The 23523-nt window shown below is 49.4% G+C and overlaps 2 protein-coding genes across 3 annotated transcripts in view; one reads left to right on the top strand and one right to left on the bottom strand.

Annotated features, from left to right (window-relative positions):
* The window catches only part of eif2ak4 (eukaryotic translation initiation factor 2 alpha kinase 4), a 43656-nt gene extending 41340 nt beyond the window's left edge, over positions 1-2316 (top strand). For both annotated transcript variants that reach the window (XM_083632491.1, XM_083632490.1), the window contains exons 38-39: positions 140-255; positions 1882-2316. In XM_083632491.1, coding sequence (XP_083488617.1) covers positions 140-255; positions 1882-1939 — 174 coding nt within the window. In that variant the 3' untranslated portion in view covers positions 1940-2316. The remainder of the gene's footprint in view (positions 1-139; positions 256-1881) is intronic.
* Positions 2317-3130: 814 nt separating this feature from the next.
* LOC310773869 (cysteine-rich motor neuron 1 protein) overlaps positions 3131-23523 on the bottom strand; it is a 72207-nt gene continuing 51814 nt past the window's right edge. Inside the window, exons 9-15 of the mRNA XM_083633860.1 lie at positions 13220-13341; positions 11786-12004; positions 10299-10514; positions 8466-8687; positions 7438-7563; positions 6407-6585; positions 3131-5571 (exon numbers count right to left, since the gene is read on the bottom strand). Of these exons, the coding sequence (XP_083489986.1) occupies positions 5377-5571; positions 6407-6585; positions 7438-7563; positions 8466-8687; positions 10299-10514; positions 11786-12004; positions 13220-13341 (1279 nt within the window). The 3' untranslated portion in view covers positions 3131-5376. The remainder of the gene's footprint in view (positions 5572-6406; positions 6586-7437; positions 7564-8465; positions 8688-10298; positions 10515-11785; positions 12005-13219; positions 13342-23523) is intronic.

The raw sequence follows: 23523 nt of genomic DNA, 5'->3' as shown, positions 1-23523 counted from the left end.
CTCTCCCTCTCCCTACTCTGTCCTGCTTTACCTCTGTTGCTCTCTCCCTCTCCCTACTCTGTCCTGCTTTACCTCTGTTGCTCTCTCCCTCTCCCTGTCTTTACTCTGTCCCGCTTTACCTCTGTTGCTCTCTCCCCAGTTCGATGGCGAGGAGCAGTTCAACATCAGCGTCAAGCATCTGCTGTCTCGTCTGCCCAAGCAACGCTACCTCAAGTCCATCTGTGAGGAGATCCACCGTTTCAAAATGGTTAAGAGGTGCGTGTGTGTGTGTGTGTGTGTGTGTGTGTGTGTGTGTGTGTGTGTGTGTGTGTGTGTGTGTGTGTGTGTGTGTGTGATGATTAGGGCTGCACATAACGATTATTTTAATTATCGATTAATCTGTCGATAATGTTTTCGCGTAATTGGTTCGTCAAATGTCTTCTTTTGTCCTGACCAACAGTCCACAACCAGAGATAATCAGTTTAGTGTCATAGGAGACTGAAGATACCAGAAAATATTCACATTCAAGAAGCTGGGACAGGATAATTTTATTTTATGTTTTCTTAAAAATATGTCTAGACAGTTAAATGATTAATCGACAAATCCTTGCAGCTCTAGTGATGATGTATCTGGGCACGTGGTTGTTTAGTCCACAACAGAATTTTTCCCTGAACAAACCGGTGTAGGCATCTCATCTCAGTAGGACCCCTTGTAGAGAGGATGAGGAGAGCCCATAGCCTTGCCTCTGTTTGCTCCCACTTGCCCAGTCAAGCCCTGACTCGTTTATTTTATTCAAAGAAAATCATGAAACCTGAGGCAAACAGAAGAATACATTAAAGACCCCATTAAAAAGGCAGACTTCCTTTTATGGGCACCTGCTCTCCAAAGCTCTGGCTGAGCCCACACAGCCCAGGTGTAAGAGTGACAGTCAGGTCTTCAAAAGGAGCCGTTAGAGGGATAACTACTGCCTGCAGAACATCAAATCCTCAGCTGATCCCATTTCCTGAGGTGAAACCTGGAGAAGGATTTGCCTTGTTTGGTCTTCTGATGTCTGGCTCTAACATGTAGGGTTAGGGTTGTTTGGTCTTCTGATGTCTGGCTCTAACACCCTGGTTGATTGACATGACTCTCCAGATTGCAGTTCAGGGGGTGGCTGCGGGTAGAGCGGTTAATATTCCCGAGCTCCCAAATCGTCTCCGTTTGGGCCTTGCAGTGTTGTGATGCTAGTGAATGCCCATAGAGAGTAGCCTTGTGAGGGATTCACTGGATTCTCTCTTTCATGAATGGGATAGCTACAAAAGAAATCAAAGCCACTCTCCCTGGCTTCCCGTCCGCCTCTCCAGAGCAGTTGTTTTTCATTTCCTGTGTGCTGTGTGTTTGATTTGCCATTGAGAGAAAAGTCTTTACTGATAAATGAGCGTCAAAGAGGCTGGCTAACAATGGATATATTCAGCGGGTGTTTTTATGTTTGTTTGCTGTCCCAAGGGCCTCGCAGTACTGAGCTTTCCTTTGAGACAAACCACTGCAGGCAAACACTGATGTGCTGCTTCAAAACAGGCTCATATAAAACCAGAGAGTACCAATAAACTAAGTGATAATGGACATAGTTTGTTATAGTAGTGGTTTCTTTCCATGATGAAATGTTCATTGGTCAAGAATGTCTGATTTTACATTTCAGACTTTTATCCAGATTGAGTGATGAGGGTGCAGGTACATGTTGACAGGACACATTGGCTGTTGGCAGGGATTGAACTTATGGCCTCTCAAGCGGACTAGTCTCTTTCGAACATGTTGGATACCTTGCTGGGTGAATTGAGTAGTGATGTCCCATTTGGAAGTTCCACATAATGTTTTTCTGTTGTTTTTGTTCAATCTTAGGACTGACATATTGTGTTGTTGCAGGGTGTCTCTGGTGGTCTTGTACAGCTACAAGGACGACTACTACAAGATCCTCCTCTGAAAACCAAGGTGGTCCACCGGCCTGCGAGATGTCCCATGATGCTCGGTCCTGGGTCCTCGATACATTCTTCTCAGCCTCAAGCATACCGGTCTCTGCTTGAACATTGACAGCTTCATAGTTCATACCTTTTCCCATTGGAAAGTGTGAACCCCAAAGACAAAATGACGGTACCTGTTCTTTTTACCATGTTGAATGGTAACTCACCCAGACTCCAACATCTCCAATGTTTTGTTCCCTTCATCTCACAAAGTAGACAAGAAGTTTACTGGACTTGATTGCCTTAATATAACTGTTGCATTTGAAAGAGAAAGGGCTTTCTTATGGAGATTGTGTTATGAATGTAACAATTTTACATTTCTAAACAGTGATGGGATGGATAGCAGAAATAAATTGTTTCCATCCCTCATGGGACTGTGAATTTTATTTGTTTGTTTTTATTTTGTGTGTGCATGTGAGTACAATGAATAAATGCATTCATAAACAACACAGCCCTTTGGACCCTGAGGATTAGCTTCTGTATAGTGAACATTACCTCATAAGCTAGTGCTTATCCTTATTATTGTAATTTATACCCATGACCCCTGTTATTGCTCTGTACAGGCTGATGCTGTGAAACTTTTACTTCAAAGTTATGATTTCTTGGGAAGTTTCAAAGATACGAGTCAAATATTTCTTTTGATAGTGAGCGGAGCAGGCTTTGTGGTGCAATATTAGACTTAATCAAGGCCTGGGAAACTGACCCTAATGTTTACTTTACTGATCCTTCCGGAGAAGCTTCCTCACCTTGAAGTTTATGAGCAAGCTGTCGACAGACAAGTCGAGACAACGGCACAGTCTGACTCTGCACTGAGGATTATCCAGGTTGCCAGGTCTTTTCCGGTGTGTTTTATTAGGCCATTGGAGAGATGAGAGAGGTCTGTGCTGCCTCCTCACTCTTCATCAGTACTCAAAAACACCCCACCAGGATGAAACATATCTGCTTGTGCAACTGAGATAAGGGAGAAAATTATAAGATTTAGGATAACTAAAATAAAACTAATTCCTGTTGGGAGTACAAGGCCAGGACCACCAGATGTCCAAACCACTAACATAGCATATTGGATGATATCACAGTATATAAGTGGACTGCCGCCCCCCACCTCCAAAGAAAAACAAAAAGGATCATCAGTGTGGTCAGCTTTGGTTCACATATTTTATTTGTCAAAATAAGTGTAAATGTTACAGTTCATCTAGGAAACATATTTACATGGTTTGCAACAGTGAAATAAATAAGCTCGTATAGAATAAAGCAGATAGAAATGGTAAATGGTTTACAATATCTAAAATGTACAGCAGCTTTGGCTACCAAAGTTCATTTTTCAAAAAAAACATCTCAAACTATAGTTTAGTATTAATAAATAAAGCTATGTGAAAAAATAAATAAGATACTCTTCTGTCCTACTAATTTGAACTACAATTTTTTTAACACATAGAACAAAGAACTGCGTAAGCTTTTACAGTCGCCTCTTCATTTTAAAGCACATGGTCATGATTCAAACAGACATATCTACCGAGTTACTAAAAAAAAAACTTCAATATAAATTGGTCTCCAACCAATTTTGGCATCAGAATGGTCTTCGTATTGAGAAACTGGCAGTGGAATTGAGAAATCAGAATCTTTCCTATGAAACCCCAGTTTGTTTCGTAATGCGTTTCAGATCCTATCTTTCCCTAGGTCAATCAGATTGGTACAAAGCCTAGACTTTGCTGCAAACGGCGTGTTCACTTGAGTGGTTTAACATCTCCATGTGCTTAATATGCCTATCAAATCCCCGATTAGGGCCTTTATCCCTCCAAGAATCCTGCAGTGGACTTTCTAAAAAAAACACTGGCTCCAAAGAAAAGTGCTACGTCTCTTTAACATGCTCTGATGTAATATGTACCATTATTTACACTTCCTAGCAAGCTCCCCTTGAACTTCATGCCCCCATATCACATAATTTACCAGTATATGACGAGCTGATTAGAACCATCTGTAACTGTATGCTGTACAATACATACAATTTGTTCATCTGAATAATGGGTGAATATATTATTTTTCTTAGATTTCTTGACGTCGGCAAGCATACAAGGCAGTAAATGAAAAACAAGATCTCGACAAAGAAAATACATTAAGGCTTAAAAAAGCATGATTAGCAGCCATTGCTAACATTCTGTGGGAGCAGTGGCTCCGCACACAGCTGTAAATAAAGTTATGAAGCGAGGCTTGGTATCAAAGACATTCCTCATAGGTCCAGAGATGAATGGTCTGGCACCATGTTGTCTTCTCCGCAGGCTATAAAATAACATTCTCACTGGATGAAAATCTCCCCACTTGCACTTCAAGTCTGCCATCATGAGATGATGAAGTATGACCGACGGGCTGATCCCGTCAGGAACAGCCAAGGTCGGATGAGGTGGAGTGGAAGGATGAAGCCGGTTGGCTACCATATTACAGACACGTTTACAGAGGCAGAGTACAATTCACATATTTCATCACTTTAGAACTGTGGTTTGTTGTTGGAGTTTTGTGAATGGAATGACTCGGGTTGGGTCATGTGAAGGTACTGTAGAAAGCAGTCTAGTATTTGGGAAGCGTGTCCTTCCTGGACTTGACGGGAGGAATGTTTAGACTGGCATTTTCAAAATGTTTCAATCTGGCCACCATGGAGACACCCATAATAAAAATGAGAGGTGGCCAAGAATAACACTACAACTAGTACAAATACTGTAGAAATATACAAAAAGCTAAGATGGAAACCACACGTTCTAAAGCAGGGGTTTGGGCCTGTGGGTCTGTAAAGCATGCTGACTTCTTATAACTGCTAATTTGGCTGTAATGCCTCCCGTCCAAACCAATATGATCCAACTGGAATATGGGTTCCTTTGGCCTCCCTCCTTAATGATTATATCCATGAAGTACTGCTGCACTCGGAGGACCAGCAGCTTCTACCGCCCTTGAAGCTTCAACCCAAACCCCTGTCCTAAAGCTTTTCATATTCCTCGTTATCGGCTCAAAGTTCCCATTTCCGAGGAGGCAATAATAAGTGTTGATATAACAATGTTCACAGTCAAAGGCTGACAGAGTAGGCGCTCTAGCTGCTTCTTCTCTGTGGTAAAGCAGAGCCCAGAGTGGCTGTGTCCTTTCTCCATCCATCCGCCAAACACCGTCCTCATCTCCCAGCTTCTCGCTGGTAAAGGTCCAAACAACGGAATCAAATGGACACATGGTAAAAGCAATAGAGGTCACTTGTTTTGTCTCTTGTAGAGGCTCCTCAGTTTGACTGTCACGCAGAGAGAAGGATGGGAAAGAAGCGGGGCCCCGAGGTGTTTATTGTTAAATAGATCACCTCAGATACAGCAGTAAGAGGGAGTGGGAGGTACTGGGCGGCTCTGCTCCACAGAGTTCTGGGGGGTCTTTAGCGCGGCGTCCTGTCGTTGCCCAGACTCAGCTTGGCCCTGGGGATGGACATCCGCTCCCCGCAGGGAGAGCTCATCTCTGGGGAGAAGTTGATGATGCCGCAATCGTTCTTCACGTTCTGAAACTTGTTCTCCTTGGACGGCTCCATGTAGACCACCGAGTTCTTGTTAACGTGCTTCTTCAGAATCACCGTCTAGGGAAGAGACAGGAAGACAAAATCCCTTGGTTTTAGAATGAAATCTGTTCTTAGTGCAGGTCTTAAGAGCTAGTGCTGGATGGAAGCTTACCGTTTCATGTTAGCTTGCGTGTGCACTTGCACTGAGCCTTGTTAGCGCTAACTGTGATGACTGTTGATCATATGTGACAAATTACAATTTTCTGTGCCACTCCAGTCACATTTCATGGGGGAGTTGTAAAATTATGTGATTTTACGATGGACCCGACAGGTTCCCAGTTGAAAGTGCTCGGTAAGAATTGAGGGTGGGGAAACCACATTAATCTTAACTTCATGACAGTTTGAGCACAGATTGTGGCAAGAGCTAGAAGACCAAGGAAAACTCCTCCTCACCCATCAACAGATTAGCAGTGGCCACACTGCAAAGTGCTGTGTGTGTGAGATCCAGAGGCCAGTCATCATGGGCTGATTTAGATGATGTACAAATAACTTTTATTTGATTTTTGTAAGTTTTTTCTTCATTTTCTCCCCAATTGTACTCTGCAATTGACCCTCCCCCCCTCCCCCCGCTGTCCCAGTCGTTGCTCCACCCCCTCTGCTCCTCTGTTTCACCGGTAGGACGTAGAGCGCGTGGGAGTTTAACGCTATTCCACGCAGTTCCCCTCCCCCTGAACGCCCCAACCAACCAGAGGAGGTGCTAGTGCAGCCACCAGGACACATACCCTTACTGCTTCCCACCCACAGACACAGCCAATTGGGCCTGTATGGACGCCTGACTAAGCCGGAGGTAACACGGGGCTCGAACCTGCGACCCTCGTGTTTGGTAGGCAGGGAAATCCAAAAAACCTCTCACCTTTTTGGGGGCACTGTAGCAGGACATCTGAACCCACTTCTTCTTCTTGTTGACGAGTAGCGCGACGATGAGGAAAATGATTATTGCCAGGAGGAGACCCGCCAGTATCCAGGCTGCTGATTGGTAGATGACGGCCATCTCCGTTTGGCTGGGGTAGTCCTCGCCCAAGCCTGGCGCATCTATAGCAGACAGTCAGAAGGCATCAGTATCAGGTGTCCCTCCCTAAACACAGACTCAACAAAAGGCTGCTCCCCTATCCAGCATTTCCATGACTCTATCCCCCGTCTACTCTGTCCAAATGAAAAGCAGCTTATGTGCTTGCTTTAGTGTTTGGCAGATATCCCGGCACGGTACGTAACAGAGAAGAATTAACATGAGGGAGTCCCAAGGCTGCTCTTGCTTAGGCCACGTCCGTTTATCATCATCACTTTGGTTGAGAATGTGTCAGTATACATTTCACTCATTTATGGAGCTGTCCCTGTAGCCCCACAGCAGTATAAACATCCACAGGGGCTGGCGGGGGTAGTGGGGACAGTTATGCCAAATGGCGCGGTCGGGGTTATTACGACACGACGTAATGAAGGGAGTGAGGAGGGAATGGATGATAAATGTGAGTGTTTGGGGTCGTGTGTGTGTGTGTGGGTAGGTGTGAGTGTTTGGGGTCATGTGTGTGTGGGTAGGTGTGAGTGTTTGCGGTCATGTGTGTGTGGGTAGGTGTGAGTGTTTGGGGTCATGTGTGTGTGGGTAGGTGTGAGTGTTTGGGGTCATGTGTGTGTGGGTAGGTGTGAGTGTTTGGGGTCATGTGTGTGTGGGTAGGTGTGAGTGTTTGGGGTCATGTGTGTGTGGGTAGGTGTGAGTGTTTGCGGTCTTGTGTGTGTGGGTAGGTGTGAGTGTTTGGGGTCATGTGTGTGTGGGTAGGTGTGAGTGTTTGGGGTCATGTGTGTGTGGGTAGGTGTGAGTGTTTGCGGTCTTGTGTGTGGGCACTGGGTAGGTGAGGATTGAATAAGCGAGTAGGGAGGGATGGTTGTCACCTGTAGCAGGGATGACTGGCGGCACAGTGACAGTAGTGATCCACACTACACTCTCCACTGTGGTCGTGGCGCTGGTCTTTGGAGCTTTGGTGGACACCATCATCGGCACTGACGTCGTCGTCATTTCTGCTCGATGCACACAAATATCACACTCATTACTCACATGAATTATGTCATGCACGCCACCATAGACGTAAACAATTACAACAGTGAGTTACTGTATAGACTCTCCAGGGCCTCCGCTGATAAGCTTGTGTTTATAGGAACCGTCCTCTTAAACTTCCACTGTACCCCTTTGTATAGGCATTACGTAAAAGCTCTGTTTTCCATTGGGCAAATAACCAAAACAAAGGCCTGGTGAAACGGTGACAAACCAGGGTGAACAATGGCGGCCTATGCTGAGGTTTTCCTCCATAGGAAAAGCTGACATGGGGCTTTGCCTTCCTGTGCCGCCACAGAGAGAGAGAGTGTCGCGGGGTGATTCAGCCGGAGACAGGAAACACGTGTGAATGTGCGGATGCTGGAGGAATGTTTTCACTGCGAGCGGACTGTGTGTATGTCACATGGAATGTTGCTGCCAATGATCGTGTTTGCCCATGTAGCGCCAGAGTGGCTAGGTCTAATGAATACACACACACACACACATATGCGCACTCACGTTCAGTCTGGAAACCAACATTAGCCTCAGTTGCTCCCCCTTTTTTGACATGTGCAGCATTTTAAGTTATAATTTTTTCATCAACAAGCTGTGCCTTGTTCCAGTGGTACCACTAGTTTTTACATCATAATAAAAGGGGATGGCTGCTTTGGACAACTTCCACAGTTCTTCTCATTAGGATACACAACAGGTGTTGCATAAAGCTGCAGAGCTGGAATAAAACAACTTGATGCATATTTTGGTATGAATAGATAGCTCAAACTTCACACAGCAGATGGCATTTTGACAAAGATGCTAATGAAGGCCACCGTCCTCTTATCAAGACATGCCAAACCGGACTGAATTCATTGACCTAGACACACAGACTCACCGAGACAGTGTGGGCAGCACTGGCCCTTGCGTAGGACGGGCACCCGACAGTTGGCTGCCGGACAGCGCTGCGAGAAGCACTGAATGGTGCCGTTGTTGCAGGTGCAGCTGGTGCAGGCGTTGGCCTTCCAAGAGTCTCCAGCCAGCAGCACGTCTCCGTCGCTGGTTATACAGTACTCCTGCTGGCTGGTGTTCACTGGCAGCAAGGGGGTCATCTTGTCCTCTGTGGTTGTGGATAGGTACATATTGGGTTCATCATCATCATCATCATCATCATCATATCATCATCATCATACATAAAATTGCATAAAGTGCCGTCTGTCTTTCTGTCTCTGCCATTTTGGTCACGTTTTTGGTCCCACATTGTGAGATTTGTGATGATTTTGGTCAGTAATGATGTCACTGATGATGTCACAATGTCTATGACATCACCAGTGATGTCACTCGAGCACTCAATGACATCATCAGTGATGGTCACTCGAGCAATTGTGATGTCACTAATGATGTCACAATGTCTATGACATCATCAGTTATGTCACTCGAGGAGCAATTGTCATGTCAGTGATCACTCACTGATGTCATCAGTGATGCGAAGTTGAGCAATTGTGCGCTGCGCATGCCAATACAGCAGCAGAGCTGCGCAGTGGGCGAGCCTAGGATTTCTTGTGATGATATTAAAACTAGTGGAAAGTTTATATGGCTGTATGGTAGGTCAGGTCATTCCAGGCTTTTTTCTTCACCTACTGTATTAGGACTTTGCAATAGAAGCCTAGGTCCAAAGCTCACACAACGTGTGGCTTCTCCAGTACTAAAGGCAAAACCACTGATTTTGTCTGAGTTGCATCGAAGGTTAACAGCAAAGAGAGGCTGCTTCCTCATGGCTCCTGCGCTGCTTCTTGCGGTATAACATCTTAATCCATAGACGTTATTGGGCCTTCAGGGTTGCGTTCAACATAAGATGCTTTACAGTGTGTTAAACACAAACAGAAGTCCCAATGACCGAGGAACATATGGCGGACGTCGCTTCAATCTCAGCCTTTATCTCACTCGCTCATCAGACCCCTGGAGGCCTAAAGATCAATGGCCTTGCCATGACCACAGCCTTAGTTAGAGTACACACACTGCACTACCCTACTGTACACATACATCATAGGCCCTGTCACTGAGATGTGTGTTATTCCCACATTCCTGCTGACCAGGCCCATACATATATCAAAGGCTGGCCTCTGACAATCTGCTTTTGTGGGGGGAGATGCGGCGATAAGGCGGGCCGACATTCTCAAGGAGCAGCTCTCAGGCGCAGTCATGCATTTCTGATTTGTGGGCCTCATGCTTGGGTTATGATGTTGTTTGCAAGTGTGTGTGCAAGAGGGAGTGACTGTTTGGGTGCAATTGTAAATAAAATAGTTGTGTGGTGCTGCGTTGGTCTATACATCCGTGTCAGAATATATTCCCATGGCCAGAAGAACAGCGTGGGGATTCAGTGAGGCCCAAGACTCTTGCCCTTCCAGCAGTAAGACAGTTAGCAGGGACTCTTGTGTGGACCGCTGGGTGAGAGCAGTCCACATGTGCTGTTGCCTGGAGGATCCCCATGTAAAGCAACTGGTCTGGGCTGGTTCCTTTATGAGCCTGTGCGCCCGACATCAAACTGTCCAACGCAGTGCAACACGCAAAGACCATCCGCACCACATGCTGCTAACAGCTTTATAGCCCTCTACTCCGGCTACTGCCAAGCCCCGCCTCTGGCTGCCCCTCCTCGACTTATTTTGGGATGAAAAAGTTGTGATATTATTCCAGCCAAAGCTAATAGGAAAAACAGAAATGGGGGGTTTACCTGGGCAGATGTGGCAACAGGTGTCCTTGTTCCTTGTTGGCGTCTGGCAGAGGGCTGGGGGACACACTTCAGTGTCGCACAGGACACGCCCCTTCCTGCAGGTGCAGCGCGTGCACTCGTCCAGGTTCCAGGTCTCCCCCTCCACGTAGAGTTCCCCCCCAGGTGCTCTGCACACCACCATGTCCATCCCCTCCGGCTGGCCACTGCCCGACTCATCTATAGTAGAATAAAACAGAAGAGAATAGAAGGGTTATCCATTATCCGTCTATTCTGCTATCAAATTCACATTGTGGTCTGCTTTTAACCACAATAAATACTCATTCAATCCATAAGAACCACGGGCTAATAGTTACAAGGTGCAATGGGATAGTGGTGAAAGGCAGCTCAGGGAACAGTAATCTGGTGAGAGTAAACAGGGACCTAGGTTACTGGTGTAAGGGTGCATGAGAGACCTAGGTTACTGGTGTAAGGGTGCATGAGAGACCTAGGTTACTGGTGTAAGGGTGCATGAGAGACCTAGGTTACTGGTGTAAGAGTGCGTGAGAGACCTAGGTTACTGGTGTAAGGGTGCGTGAGAGACCTCTATCCATTAAAAGGAAGCCTTGGGCAGTGTAGGGTGGTGTCCACGCTGTGTTTTGACACTAACTCAGTTGAAGACATTGTTCTGTCCAACAGAGTAGCAGACATCTGCAAAGAGTTAGAGCCCGTTGTCCCCCGACTACTGCAAACTCTGTGGAGCTTCTGAAAGTTGTAGACATTCTTTCACTCCTAAATATTTGAACAGCCAACTGAGTCACTCCTCCATAAATATCCCGCATGAGTCGGCCGGGTGTGGATGAAAAGGTGTGTGTGTGTGTGTGTGTGTGTGTGTGTGTGTGTGTGTGTGTGTGTGTGTGACGGGTGGATGAAAAGGTGTGGGTGTGGATCAGTGTGCCTTCCATTTTTAGAGAAACACAGACAGAGAGTGTGTGTTTTGAGCTCGAGTAGCCAGCGGGTCTAAGGCCACTAGCTAATGGATTAAAGCCCCTGAGTGAACAAACTGTTATGGGACTGTGTACTGCGTATTGCCAGATGACTGTGTGTGTGTGTGTGTGTGTGTGTGTGTGTGTGTGTGTGTGTGTGTGTGTGTGTGTGTGTGCGTGCGTGCGTGTGTGTGTGTGCCTGCAAGTTATGCGACTGAACAGCTACACTGTAACAAACCATGTTAACAAGTCGTTTAATCTTGGAGTGAGTCTTTAAACCTTATTTGTGAGGTGAGACAATTTCACTCGTTTCCAATACAAAACAGCTTGTATTAATAATTGACTTGAATGAAGTGACATGTGGAGTTCATTCAGTGTACAGTACTGTCCCAAAGACATCTCGATACGTGAAACTGCACTGGAAACAATTGAAATTATGCCACACTGTTGGCAGTTGTTTTTTTTCTTCTTCTTCATTTATTTGAATAAAAACAAGATTTTAAGAGTGAGTTGAGGTGGACCTACCCTCACACGTAGGGCAGCACTGGTCTACCCTGACAACTGGGTGAGAGCAGCTGGGCACGGGACAGGATATGAGCACACACATCTCCCGTCCCGAGTGGCAGTAGCAGTCGCGACAGCCGTCGTGCCAGCTCTCGCCCTCCTGGAAGCGGAAGCCGTTGGAGGTGAGGCAGTAGCTGGGTGTTGGAGCCAAGGCAGTGGTGCTCGGGACATGCTCGCTCTCTACAAACACAAACGTGACAGGCACAGCACAGATGTTACGGACTTGTGACGTTACCTGTGTGAAAATGCAAAAGGCAACAATTTGCAGCAGGACGACCACTCAGGAAGCATGTAAATTCAACATGGACATTTCATTAAGACCATTTATGATTGGCAGTAAAAATGGGTCTGTGTTATTGTCTTGGGTCCAATTTCACGAGAGACTTAAATGAGAGTTTCTGCTAAGTGTGTCTGGTTCCATACAGTGGAACGCTCACCAGATCTGCTGTTTACCAACCCATTATTCCCCAATAATGAATTTATAGCCCAGCCACAAACAAATTAACCTAAATAGTTTCCCTCTGATTTTCATCACCTGACCCCCTAAAAAGCCGTAGGTCCTGTGTTTTGGTTGAGGAACACATAGAGCTTATAAAGGGCCCGAGCTGCCAATAACTGGGCCCCAGCATGTGGTAAAGTCAGCATGGCTCTTAAAGCTTGGAGGGATGCACCATGAAGTGTTCCATGTTCCACAGTCCAGGCACATGTTTATGTCTCTTCCCTTTCATTTCCATTTTAGCTACACACAAAAAGCCATGCTTCCAGAAAAAAAGTTTCCTATCCATAAATACTTGAACAGTCCACAGAGAAACCGATCCAAGAGTTTCAAAATATATATATGTGTGTGTGTGTGTGTGTGTGTGTGTGTGTGTGTGTGTGTGTGTGTGTGTGTGTGTGTGTGTGTGTGTGTGTGTGTGTGTGTGTGTGTGTGTGTGTGTGTGTGTGTGTGTGCGTGTGCGCGTGTGTGTCCATCTGCTTGTGGAGGTGAGGAGCCAGTTGCACTGAGCACCTCACCATGCAAGAAAACCAAAAGTATATTTCAGGCTGAAATATTTATAATACAGCCAAAACGGCTAGAATAAACACATCGTATAAAATGTGGCAGAGCATAAATATACCATCTGCCATCTTTAAACTTTGGGGGTTAGGAAATCTAATTAGAGTTGTGCACACAGACCCAGGATCCAGCTAAATAAAACCCAAGCATCAAAACAAGCACAACACACCAAAGTCTCCACAGCAGAGCAACAAAAGGTCACAGGAAATCCAATCTGCAGCTAAGTGGCAGAAAGTCAGCACTGCTAACACATTACAGGCATGTATCTCCTCTCTGAACCACCATAGGGGCTGTAGGTAACATGAGGCTTGATCATGATGATCGGGTCGACCTCTCACCTTTACACATGCAGACGGAGCAGCCCTTCCTGTTGTGGCGGTAGCCGTCACTGCAGTGCAGGTCACAGGTGAAGGGGGGACACTTGACGCAGCGGCACATCTCACAGCCATGCTTGTTCCTCCTGCGGGCCAAAGAACATTCACACGGTAAAGAAGCACACGTACACAAACGTGTCATCTGGGTGCTACTTTGCAGGCTCAAATAGCACGTGAAGCATTTGTACACTGGGGATCTCTCCGAGAGGCAGAGAGCAACATGATGGCGTTGTTGTGGTACAGTCAAAGCCAGATGGTCAAGCCTGGTATAATCAACATCTGGACCTGCTTTCCCCTCACTATATTAGCTGCCTTTGAAGAGTGCCAGATAAAAGGGCAACACGCGAGATCCCTGTGGTGTGCACATCATACTCTGGAGGGAGCTATCTAAAGCCAATTCAGATGCTTCCAATTCACCCGATTCCCCATCCTTATTGCTCCCAAAGCCTTTGGCTGACATAAGAGTAGGGGGCCAAATAAGCCCCGAATGTAGACACGTTGATTGGGGACGAGTACAGAGCGTGCGCGATAGAGAGACAGAGAGAGAGAGAGGGAGAGAGAGAGAGAGAGAGAGAGAGAGAGAGAGAGAGAGAGAGAGAGAGAGAGAGAGAGAGAAACAAGCCCTTCTGCTGATTGAGAATGAGCTCATGGTTGATTTGTAAAGAAAGTGACATGTGAGCACAGCATCTGCTACAGGGTGAGGAGGGCTTGTTCAAATAGGGAGCAGACAAAGGCTTGAGAGCATCACTTGCCTGAGCAGCAAGTGAATGGAAACAATACTCGAGTCCATGTGTGAGGGCAACTCAAAGTTAAAGAGGGACACACACACACACACACACACACACACACACACACCACACACACAGGAGCTAGAAATAGACCGTGGCATTCAGTTGGATGTGCCTAATAAAACATGGATGAGCAGCAGTCTGATAGATTGTGCTAATCCAGATGAGGAATGCCCTGTATCTATACTGCATAACCTTCTCTCTCTCCCTGTGACATTCAGCCTCTCTCGCCCTGCAGGTAAATGATGACACCTATTTTATGAAGCAGTGGTCTAGTTAGGCTGGAGTACCGGTAATTACGCTATTAATCTCTGTCTGCCGAAGCTGCATAAGAGGAGAGGCACACTGCTATGTCCCACAAAGAGGAGAGCATGCCAGGCCGGGTAAACAGTCCCAGGACCTTATCTGTGCTGAAACAGCAATAACAGCTATTGAGAGAGCAATGCCAGGGTGCAGGGTTTGGCTAGCACCTCACTGTACAAATACAGAGACAGAGAGGGCTGTGACCTTAGCGCACGGCTTTGTTTAAAGGTGGCGTGTGGAATGCCAAGAAGCGCTCTGGGCTCCGGGGGATTGGGGGGCCCGGCTCGGAACTGGGGGCCCGACCCAGGGACCGCTGGCTCGGCACTAATTCAAGTGTGCCGAGACAGGACGGCCGGGTGAATGCTGTGCGTGTCCCGCTTTGTGTCCCACTTCAGGTGTCCAACTGTGCCGAATATCAGTAAACACGCACGTGAACTATTCTGACAGAGCCATGCTCGCACGTTTGTGACCCGCCTCTCTTCAATTACACTGTTAACACAAGAGAGGAGTGTTCAACACTGGGTGAAGGTAGTTTACGAGGTTTACGTTCATTCTGCTTTGGAGGCCTGCACCATCAGTTTTGGATATGCACATTACAGCACTCGGCGGATGTCATAAATACAGCCAGTGTAAACAGAGAGATCCTTTGTGTGTCTTTTGTTTCTTTATGGTGACTGCATGCGGGGGTCCTGTGCCAGAAGATAGATCTGTATTGTATGGCTGGGCTGGCTCTCTGGGGATTTCAGACTTCTGAGGCCAGCCCTAAACAGCTGCATGAATGATGAAGCCGGGACTTTTCCCCACAGGGTGCCTCTCCTCCTCTGCTCCGCTCTGCTCTGCTCTCCTCTGGCATCCTGTGCAGACACATCAGGCCCATCTTGAGCCATGGCTCCGGAGAGCATGGTTGAGATACCAGAAGAATCCCGACTATAAGTTTCATAAAGGACGCTTTTGTCCCGATGTGTTTTTGATCGTTGTTTTGAGACGGAAAGATGATTTATGAAATGAGAGTTGTGCCGGGGGAGCGGGCGTCCCGGTGCAGAGCACTTCCAGATGTTTGATTGAGTTACAAGGGATTAGGATGAGAGGAGGTGCAGGGGGCACAGAGGCTGGACTGCACAGCGAATTGCTCACGCATGTGCACGCACACACACACGCACGCACGCACACACACACACACACACACACACACACACACACACACACACACACACACACACACACACACACACACACAGGGGGGGGGGGGGGCTGGGGGGGGCTTGATTGGCCACCAAGGCAGGCCCTTTGATCTACACTGCCAAGCCACTGTTGCAATACCCTGCTCTATTTCCTCTTGACCTAACAGGCCCCTCTGTGCATCACCTGATAACATTAGTATTTAGCTCCTCCCTCTGTGCATCACACTGATAACAATAGGCTCGTTTGAGATGAGCAAATTCTGCGCAGATTGACCAGCGCCTTGCTTGCCCCGTTGCATGATGGTTAGAAAGTTGTCCGACTTGCTCCGTCCTGCCCGACTGCATGAGTCACGTGACTCTCGCGAGAGCGAGGCGGGCGCAGATTTGGAGCGAGGCGCCGCAGTTGCTCCCCACCAACTGCGCCCGACTGTGGATGACAGAGGATGGCGAGAAACGCATCAAGCTGAGCGCCCATTGGTTCAACACAGGTGCATCACAAACCCACAGTGAAGTGTAGAAACTTCAATTTTATATCTATTCCAAGCTGTCACTCCATATTTTACATAAATACCACCTGGAATGCCCACATTAAAATAAAAATAAGGAATCTGAAGGGCTGTGTTATTTGAGCAGTGAGTGTGGGTGGCGCTAATGCATGTTTTAATTTGTTTACAAACCGCTGTTAAACAAAACGGTAGAAGAAGAAAAGCAGCAGGAAGTGTGCCGTCGGGGGTGTTCGACTTGTTGACGCCTCGCCTGACTGTGCTCGCCTGCTCTCGTCTGCTTTCCAGGCGAGGCGGCAGTCATCTCAAACGAGCCTATTAGTATTTAGCTCCTCCCTCTGTGCATCACCTGATAACATTAGTATTTAGCTCCTCCCTCTGTGCATCACACTGATAACATTAGTATTTAGCTCCTCCCTCTGTGCATCACCTGTTAACATTAGTATTTAGCTCCTCCCTCTGTGCATCACACTGATAACATTAGTATTTAGCTCCTCCCTCTGTGCATCACACTGATAACATTAGTATTTAGCTCCTCCCTCTGTGCATCACACTGATAACATTAGTATTTAGCTCCTCCCTCTGTGCATCACACTGATAACATTAGTATTTAGCTCCTCCCTCTGTGCATCACACTGATAACATTAGTATTTAGCTCCTCCCTCTGTGCATCACACTGATAACATTAGTATTTAGCTCCTCCCTCTGTGCATCACACTGTTAACATTAGTATTTAGCTCCTCCCTCTGTGCATCACACTGATAACATTAGTATTTAGCTCCTCCCTCTGTGCATCACACTGATAACATTAGTATTTAGCTCCTCCCTCTGTGCATCACACTGATAACATTAGTATTTAGCTCCTCCCTCTGTGCATCACACTGATAACATTAGTATTTAGCTCCTCCCTCTGTGCATCACACTGATAACATTAGTATTTAGCTCCTCCCTCTGTGCATCACACTGATAACATTAGTATTTAGCTCCTCCCTCTGTGCATCACCTGATAACATTAGTATTTAGCTCCTCCCTCTGTGCATCACACTGATAACATTAGTATTTAGCTCCTCCCTCTGTGCATCACACTGATAACATTAGTATTTAGCTCCTCCCTCTGTGCATCACACTGATAACATTAGTATTTAGCTCCTCCCTCTGTGCATCACCTGATAACATTAGTATTTAGCTCCTCCCTCTGTGCATCACCTGATAACATTAGTATTTAGCTCCTCCCTCTGTGCATCACCTGATAACGTTAGTATTTAGCTCCTCTACCTTATATACCTGTTCGCCATAATCATCTATATACATACATAGTCAATGTGTTTTCCCTTCTTATGAATAAGAGCAAAGTGTGTGGTTTTACTTCGTTTCGAACTCAAGCTCTCACTAGTGCCTACTTCGCTGCGTACGCAGCATTATGGAAGACTGTCATTTTTGCTCCAAAAATTACTTTTACATTAAAACCTGACCACGCCCCTTTAGGTGACGTGGTGCCCCCCTGGGCTGACTGCTCGCCCCCGTGACTACGTCACGGCCAGTCACCCCAGGGGCCGTCACTCTTCGCTTCTTCCAGCCAGCAGGAGGACGTCGTTTTCTTAAGCTCCGCAGTTAGCTCTAAAGTCAGTGCTCTTCATAGCTTGGACAAATAGACTCGCTTCGGTTCATTTGCCCACCTTCGAGAGGTTCGCGTGGACGAGATAAATCAGGATTCGGGGACCCGTTCCTGTTCTCTTCACCAGCGGCATCGGATCAAGTCATCCAAGCTAAGAGTATCTTCTTGCTAACTGTTGTTTTATAATACTGCCGCTGCGCAGTGCTGTGCATGTATTACTGTCGCCGTACAGTGCATGTATTGACGTTTCCCCGGCTGGGTTAACGTTGTTAGGCTCGAGCGCATGACTCAGGTCTGCACTCATAACTCTAGCTAGGTTTGCATACATGCAGAATAGCTTGTACCGTTAGCACTAGAACAACAGGCTAAATAGCACAGTTGTCACAGATAGCTAGATGCATTCGTGCGGTTGCTTCTGTTGCTAGGTACTTTAGGAACGCCGGCTTTAGAGCACGCGCGTTAGATAGTTAGCTAGTTTGCTCAGTGCAGCTAGCTTGGACTACCTTGTAGCACAGATAGCTAACTTGCACACGTGCAGTTAGTGTCTGTGTGCTAAGTATTCGCGCCAGCTACCTCTTGTAGGGCGCGCCTCAAGCGAGAGTAGTAATGCTCTTCAGTGAATTAGCTAGTTAGCTAGCTTGCCCCCGTGCAGCCAGTATCTAGCGATGTGTAGTACTCCAGCTCTTACGGTGCAGGCTTAGCTTGCACGTTAACCCCGTTTCCTGTTAGACACAGAGAGGGGGGAACAGCTAGGTGCTGTATTAGCTGTGAGGCTACGCTGGCCGATTACGACCGGCACAATGAATTTGAACAGGCGTTGCTGGGACCTACATGAATGTAGTGTAGCTTTTACTGGCGTCTGAGATTTTAGCTGGGCGATTCGCTAGCTAGGTGAGCTCGCCCCGCACCTTGTGTGGGCCGCTTCTCTCAGTACTTACGCCATCTTAGCCAGCTTGCTTGTCTGCTAAGTGTTTGCTTGCCTCGTGCAATTAGCATCTACTAGATTGCAACTCCCTCTGAGGAGTTTCTTCTGAGATTGACTAGCTTCGCGGGCCGCTGGCCTATTGCTCGCGGCCACGCTTGCTTCCCTGTGTTACTCAGGGTAGAGACGCGCTGCACCGGCCTGTGCGCAGGCTTGTGTTAGCGCACGCTTGTCTCTCAGTGCTTATGCTAGCTTAGCTAGTGGCTTCCACGTCTGTTCTCTCGGGTTAACAGGTTGTGGGTATTGGTGCCCCCCCTTCGGGATGGGCTATTGCCGCTTACGTTACCATTGCACGCGCACGTTCGCTAGCCTCCGGGTTGCTTACTGTTTAGCATGTGCTTTTTGCTAGCTTGCTTAAGCGGTACTCCCGCTAATAGGGTGCGCCCTGCGGGAGCTTGCTATTAGTGGTTAGCTTCCTGCTTCCTCTTGCTACTGAGCAGGGAAGGTCAGGGAGGGGATGGGCCGTGTGTAAAACTACTTGGCCGAGTTTGAATCGGCACGTTAAGTGCGTGTTCGGCCTTGGGCACGAGCACGCTGCACAGGCGCCTTGAACCCTCGGTCTGGTCCGCAGCTAAGCTCTTGAGAGCTGGCCAAGGCCGCTCTCAAAGAAGTGTTAAAGCTAGCCTGCCTTGCATAGGTGCAGATAGCAATATTAGTACTGTTTAGCACAGAACGATAGCATTTTGCAGATAGCTGGCGTGCACCCGTGTAGTTAGTATCTGTGTGCTAGTAAGTACATTGGGCGCGAGATACCTCCGCTACAATAGACATACTGCTCCTTGCTGGCGCTACGTGTCCAGCAGGGCTTACAGCTCGCCAAGGTCTGGGCTCAGTGCCAGCCTTTGGCTTGTAGCTCTAAGGACAAGCCCACCGCCCTTGGTGCCCAAGGCCCGGGGTGGTTGGGAGCTCTCCATGGGTCGCACTCCCTTGTTGGGGTGCCCCCTGCAAGTGCAGGGAGCCTGGCTGGGGGTACGGCGCACCTTGGTCCATGGCCACGGCCTGGCCTCGGTTGGCGGCGCCCAGGTCAAGCCCACCGGTTGGCTCACCAAGGCTGGGCTTAGTTCCAGCCTGCGGCTTGTAGCTTTAGACCCACCGTCCTCGGTGCCCAAGGCCTGAGTTCGGTCGGGAGCTCGCCCAGGGTCTCATACCCAGCATCAAGGCTCGCCTTGGTCCATGGCTACGGCCTGGCCTCGGCTAGAGGCTCCTAGGACAGCCCACCATCAATGGCGCCAACAGCTCATTGCTGGTCGGGAGCTCGCCTGGGGGCCGCACTGTCGGACAAGTCCACGTGCGTCTCGAGAGAGAACGTTACCTCCGCAGTCCCGCCAGCCTGCGAAAGGCGCACGGCAGGGGGGGGGGGGGGGTTACTTCGATACAACAGCGCGTCAGTAGGCGGAGCTTGCGTAAGAAGTTCTCCCCCAGCATGCACAGCTTCTACGGAACTGTCCATGCGGCGGGGGGGCGTAGCCTCTCACGTCCCGCCCCCCCATCAGGGCACCGGATCGAAAGGTCCCGGGGCCCAGCAATATGCTCATGACTATATTTCAGGGATCATTTCTATAGTTTCTAACTTGAGAAATGTGTTTCTAAAATGTTCATTCTCGCTATCCACGATGATGAGACGGTGATACTCTTCTGAGCGCGAAGCGGGCAGAGAGACTTGATTCAGTTCATATGCTCTCTGCTTTTGATGACCGTGCACTGTCTCCTTTGGGGACATTGAGGGAGAGAGTATGATCCGAGTGGTGGAACGGGTTCCGCTCCGTTGGCCACAAGAGACCATCTTGTCCAACAGGCTCGATGCCTGGGAGCATCTATGTTCCCCCGTCCCCATTACGGCGCACCCTCCACAGGGGATACGCGCTACAGTTTGCCCACCCACGTTCGACGGGACCCCCGATCTGGCCGTGGAGGAGGAGGCCATGGACGGCTCCATGCGTCCAAAATCGGACCTTCGGCGTCTCAACAAGGCGCTGAGGAAGTCCCATCCCCAATGCTCTCTTCCCCGCCTGTTCAAGTTGAGACAGGGGGATTTCTTACTTCCAGGGATCTGGAAGGTGCGGTCTTCCATGTCCACATGGTCAGGAGACACAGGAAATACCTGAGGTTCTCCTTTCCGGGGGAAGGCTTACGAGTTCTGTGGCTTGCCATTCGGCATGTCTTTGAGCCCGCGAACCCTCACGGTGTGCGTGGAGGCAGCCGTGGCTCCCCTCCGCGCCTTCCTATATCTCAACGACGTTCTCTTAGCGGCCGACTCGAGGGTCTGTGCCGCGGAACATACCAAGGTGGTGACCGATCACTGGCAAACCTTAGGGTTTTTGGTGAACTGGCAGAAGAGTTGCCTCGTCCCAGCGCAGGCGGCGACCTTCCTGGGGCTCGAGCTATACTTCCTGCGAGCCTTTCGCCAGAGCGACAGGCGCGCACGGTTCGGACAGCAAGCCAAGGACGTTAGGTCTGTGCCCTCGGTGTCATTGCATCAGTGCACAGTAATGTTGGGCCTGATGGCCTCAGCACTGCATGTGCTCCCGCTAGGGAGGCTACACATGCTCTCGTGGTCCAAATATGGTAATCTCAGGCTTCGCCTGGACTCGGCCGGGGACCGTCATCGCAGGGTTCCTCTGACAGGTCAGGCCTGGCAGGCGCTGGCTATATGGGCGGACCCCCGTTACCTCTCGAGAGGTACTCGGTGGGGCCCTGTCCCGCTCAGGATGGTAATTCGCACAGACGCCTCCCTCTGGGGAGGGGGTGCGATTTGCGGGCATTTTTCGGCGAACGGCCGGTGGGAGGCTCAGGAGCTTCGCCACATAAACGTGCTAGAGCTGAAGGCGATTCGCCGGGCTCTGCCTCAGGACAAGCCCACCATCAATGGCGCCGTGGGCCCATTGTTGGTTGGGAGCTCTCTTGGGGACCGCACTGCCGGACAAGTCCGCGTGCGACCAGACTCGAAAGAGAACGTTGCCTCCGCAGTCCCCCCGGCCTGCGGAGGTAACACTTCCAGCGGCTCACACATGGGCACCATGTGCTGATTCGCTCGGACAATAGGGCAGCGATCGCCCACCTGAACAAACAGGGCGGTGTGCGGTCGGGGGCGCTGAACCATAGCGGGGATTCACCTGTGGGTGTTTCCCCGTCTCCTTTCAGTGTCAGCGGTCTATCTGCCGGGACGGCGGAGTTACGACCGGCCTGCTGTCTCGAGGCAATCCCCGTTATACGGAGTGGTGCCTCCACCCTCGGGTGATGGAACAGGTTTGGGCCAGGGTTGGTCGCACCTGCGTCGATCTCTCGCATCGCGGCGCGCGACACACTGCCCACTGTGGTTCTCGATCCAGGAGGACAGCCCCCGTTAGGTCATGACGCGCTAAAAGCGCACGCGTGGCCAAGGGAGGGGCTCTATGCGTTTCCCCCGACCCCTCCTGATCCGTCAGGTGTGGGACAGGGTGAGGGAACAGCGCCTCCGGCTCGTTTTAGTCTGTTTGGCACAGGCAGACATGGTTTGCGGACCTGGTCTCCCTGGCGCAAGATCCGCCCTGGGCATTGCCGGTACGGGCCGATCTCCTATCCCAGGCGGAGGGGGAGGTGTTCCACCCCTCCCCAGGCAGGTGGAAGCTAGCGGTCTGGCTCCTGAACCGGAACAGTTGCTAGCCCAGGGTTTGCCTGATAATGTGGGATGCACTATGCAGCAAGTAAGGGCGTGGATCCAGTGAACTGCAGTGTGCGACCAGTTCTCTGTTTCCTTCAGAGCCTGCTTGACGCGGGTCAGTCCCCGCAGTCGTGTAAGGTGTACGTAGCCGCGATTCTGCTTGCCATAGGGGGATTGAAGGGAGCCCCGTGGGGGCGTACCCTTTGGTCTTGCGCCTCATGAAGGGAGCGCGTAAACTGCGCCCGCCGTCGCGGTGCGTTTTTTCCCCCAAATCGGACCTGGTTACGGTGCTGGACGGGCTAACGGGTCATCCGTTTGAGCCCTTGGACTCCGCCGATTTAAGGGTTCTGTCTTTAAAGACCGCGCTGCTGCTGGCCTTGTCGTCAGGAAAGAGAGTTGGTGACCTGATTGCCCTCTCGGTGCAGCAGGCCTGTGTGGTAATGATAGGCGCAGGGTTACGTTGCGACCTAACCCGGCGTACCAACCTGAGATTATTAATGTCAGCTTTAGGTCTATGGTCATAGACTTATCGGCATTCTGTCCCCCGCCGTTCAGTTAGAGACGGGCGAGGAGAGACGTTTGCTCATGCTGTGCCCCGTAAGGGCGCTCTCGGCCTATGTGGCCAGGACGCGTTCTTTACGCATTACAGATCAGCTGTTGGTTTGCTTTGGGCAAAGGGCCCAGGGCGGACCCCTTTCCAAGGATCGCTTATCACACTGGTTAGTGGAGGCGATCGCGTTGGCATACTCTGCCGTGGGCAAGGTTCCCCAGGAGGGTATCAAGGCGCTTTCTACGCGAGGTGTTGCGACATCCTCTGCGTTGTTGCGCGGTGTGTCGGTGGAGGACATGTGTGCCGCGGCCTCATGGTCCTCTCATCACACTTTTGTCAGGTACTACAGTCTCGACGTATCCGGTTCGCAGTTTGCGCACGCGGTGCTGTCGGTGGCAAGGAAGTAGTATCGTTGCCACTCTAATATGTCAGACGGTTAGGCATAAACGTTGCCATATGGCCGTGGTTCACCGGTGCCTTTCGGGTCGCCCTGTGGGGTGCTCCCGGCAGCAAGGTCGGTTGAATGGAGGCACTAGTGAGAGCTTGAGTTCGAAACGAAGTAAAACGTTAGGGTTGTGCTACAACCCAGGTTTTACGAGTGAGAACGAGAGCTCTCACTACCCAGCCTTGCTGCGTCGATGCGTCTCTGGGTGCGTCGGATCTCAGCTGGCTGGAAGAAATGAGTGGCGGCCCCTGGGGTGACTGG

Source organism: Poromitra crassiceps (assembly GCF_964638095.1).
Source record: "Poromitra crassiceps genome assembly, chromosome: 3".
NCBI classification, from domain to species: Eukaryota; Metazoa; Chordata; class Actinopteri; order Beryciformes; family Melamphaidae; genus Poromitra; species Poromitra crassiceps.
This window is presented reverse-complemented; position numbering and strand designations above follow the sequence as displayed.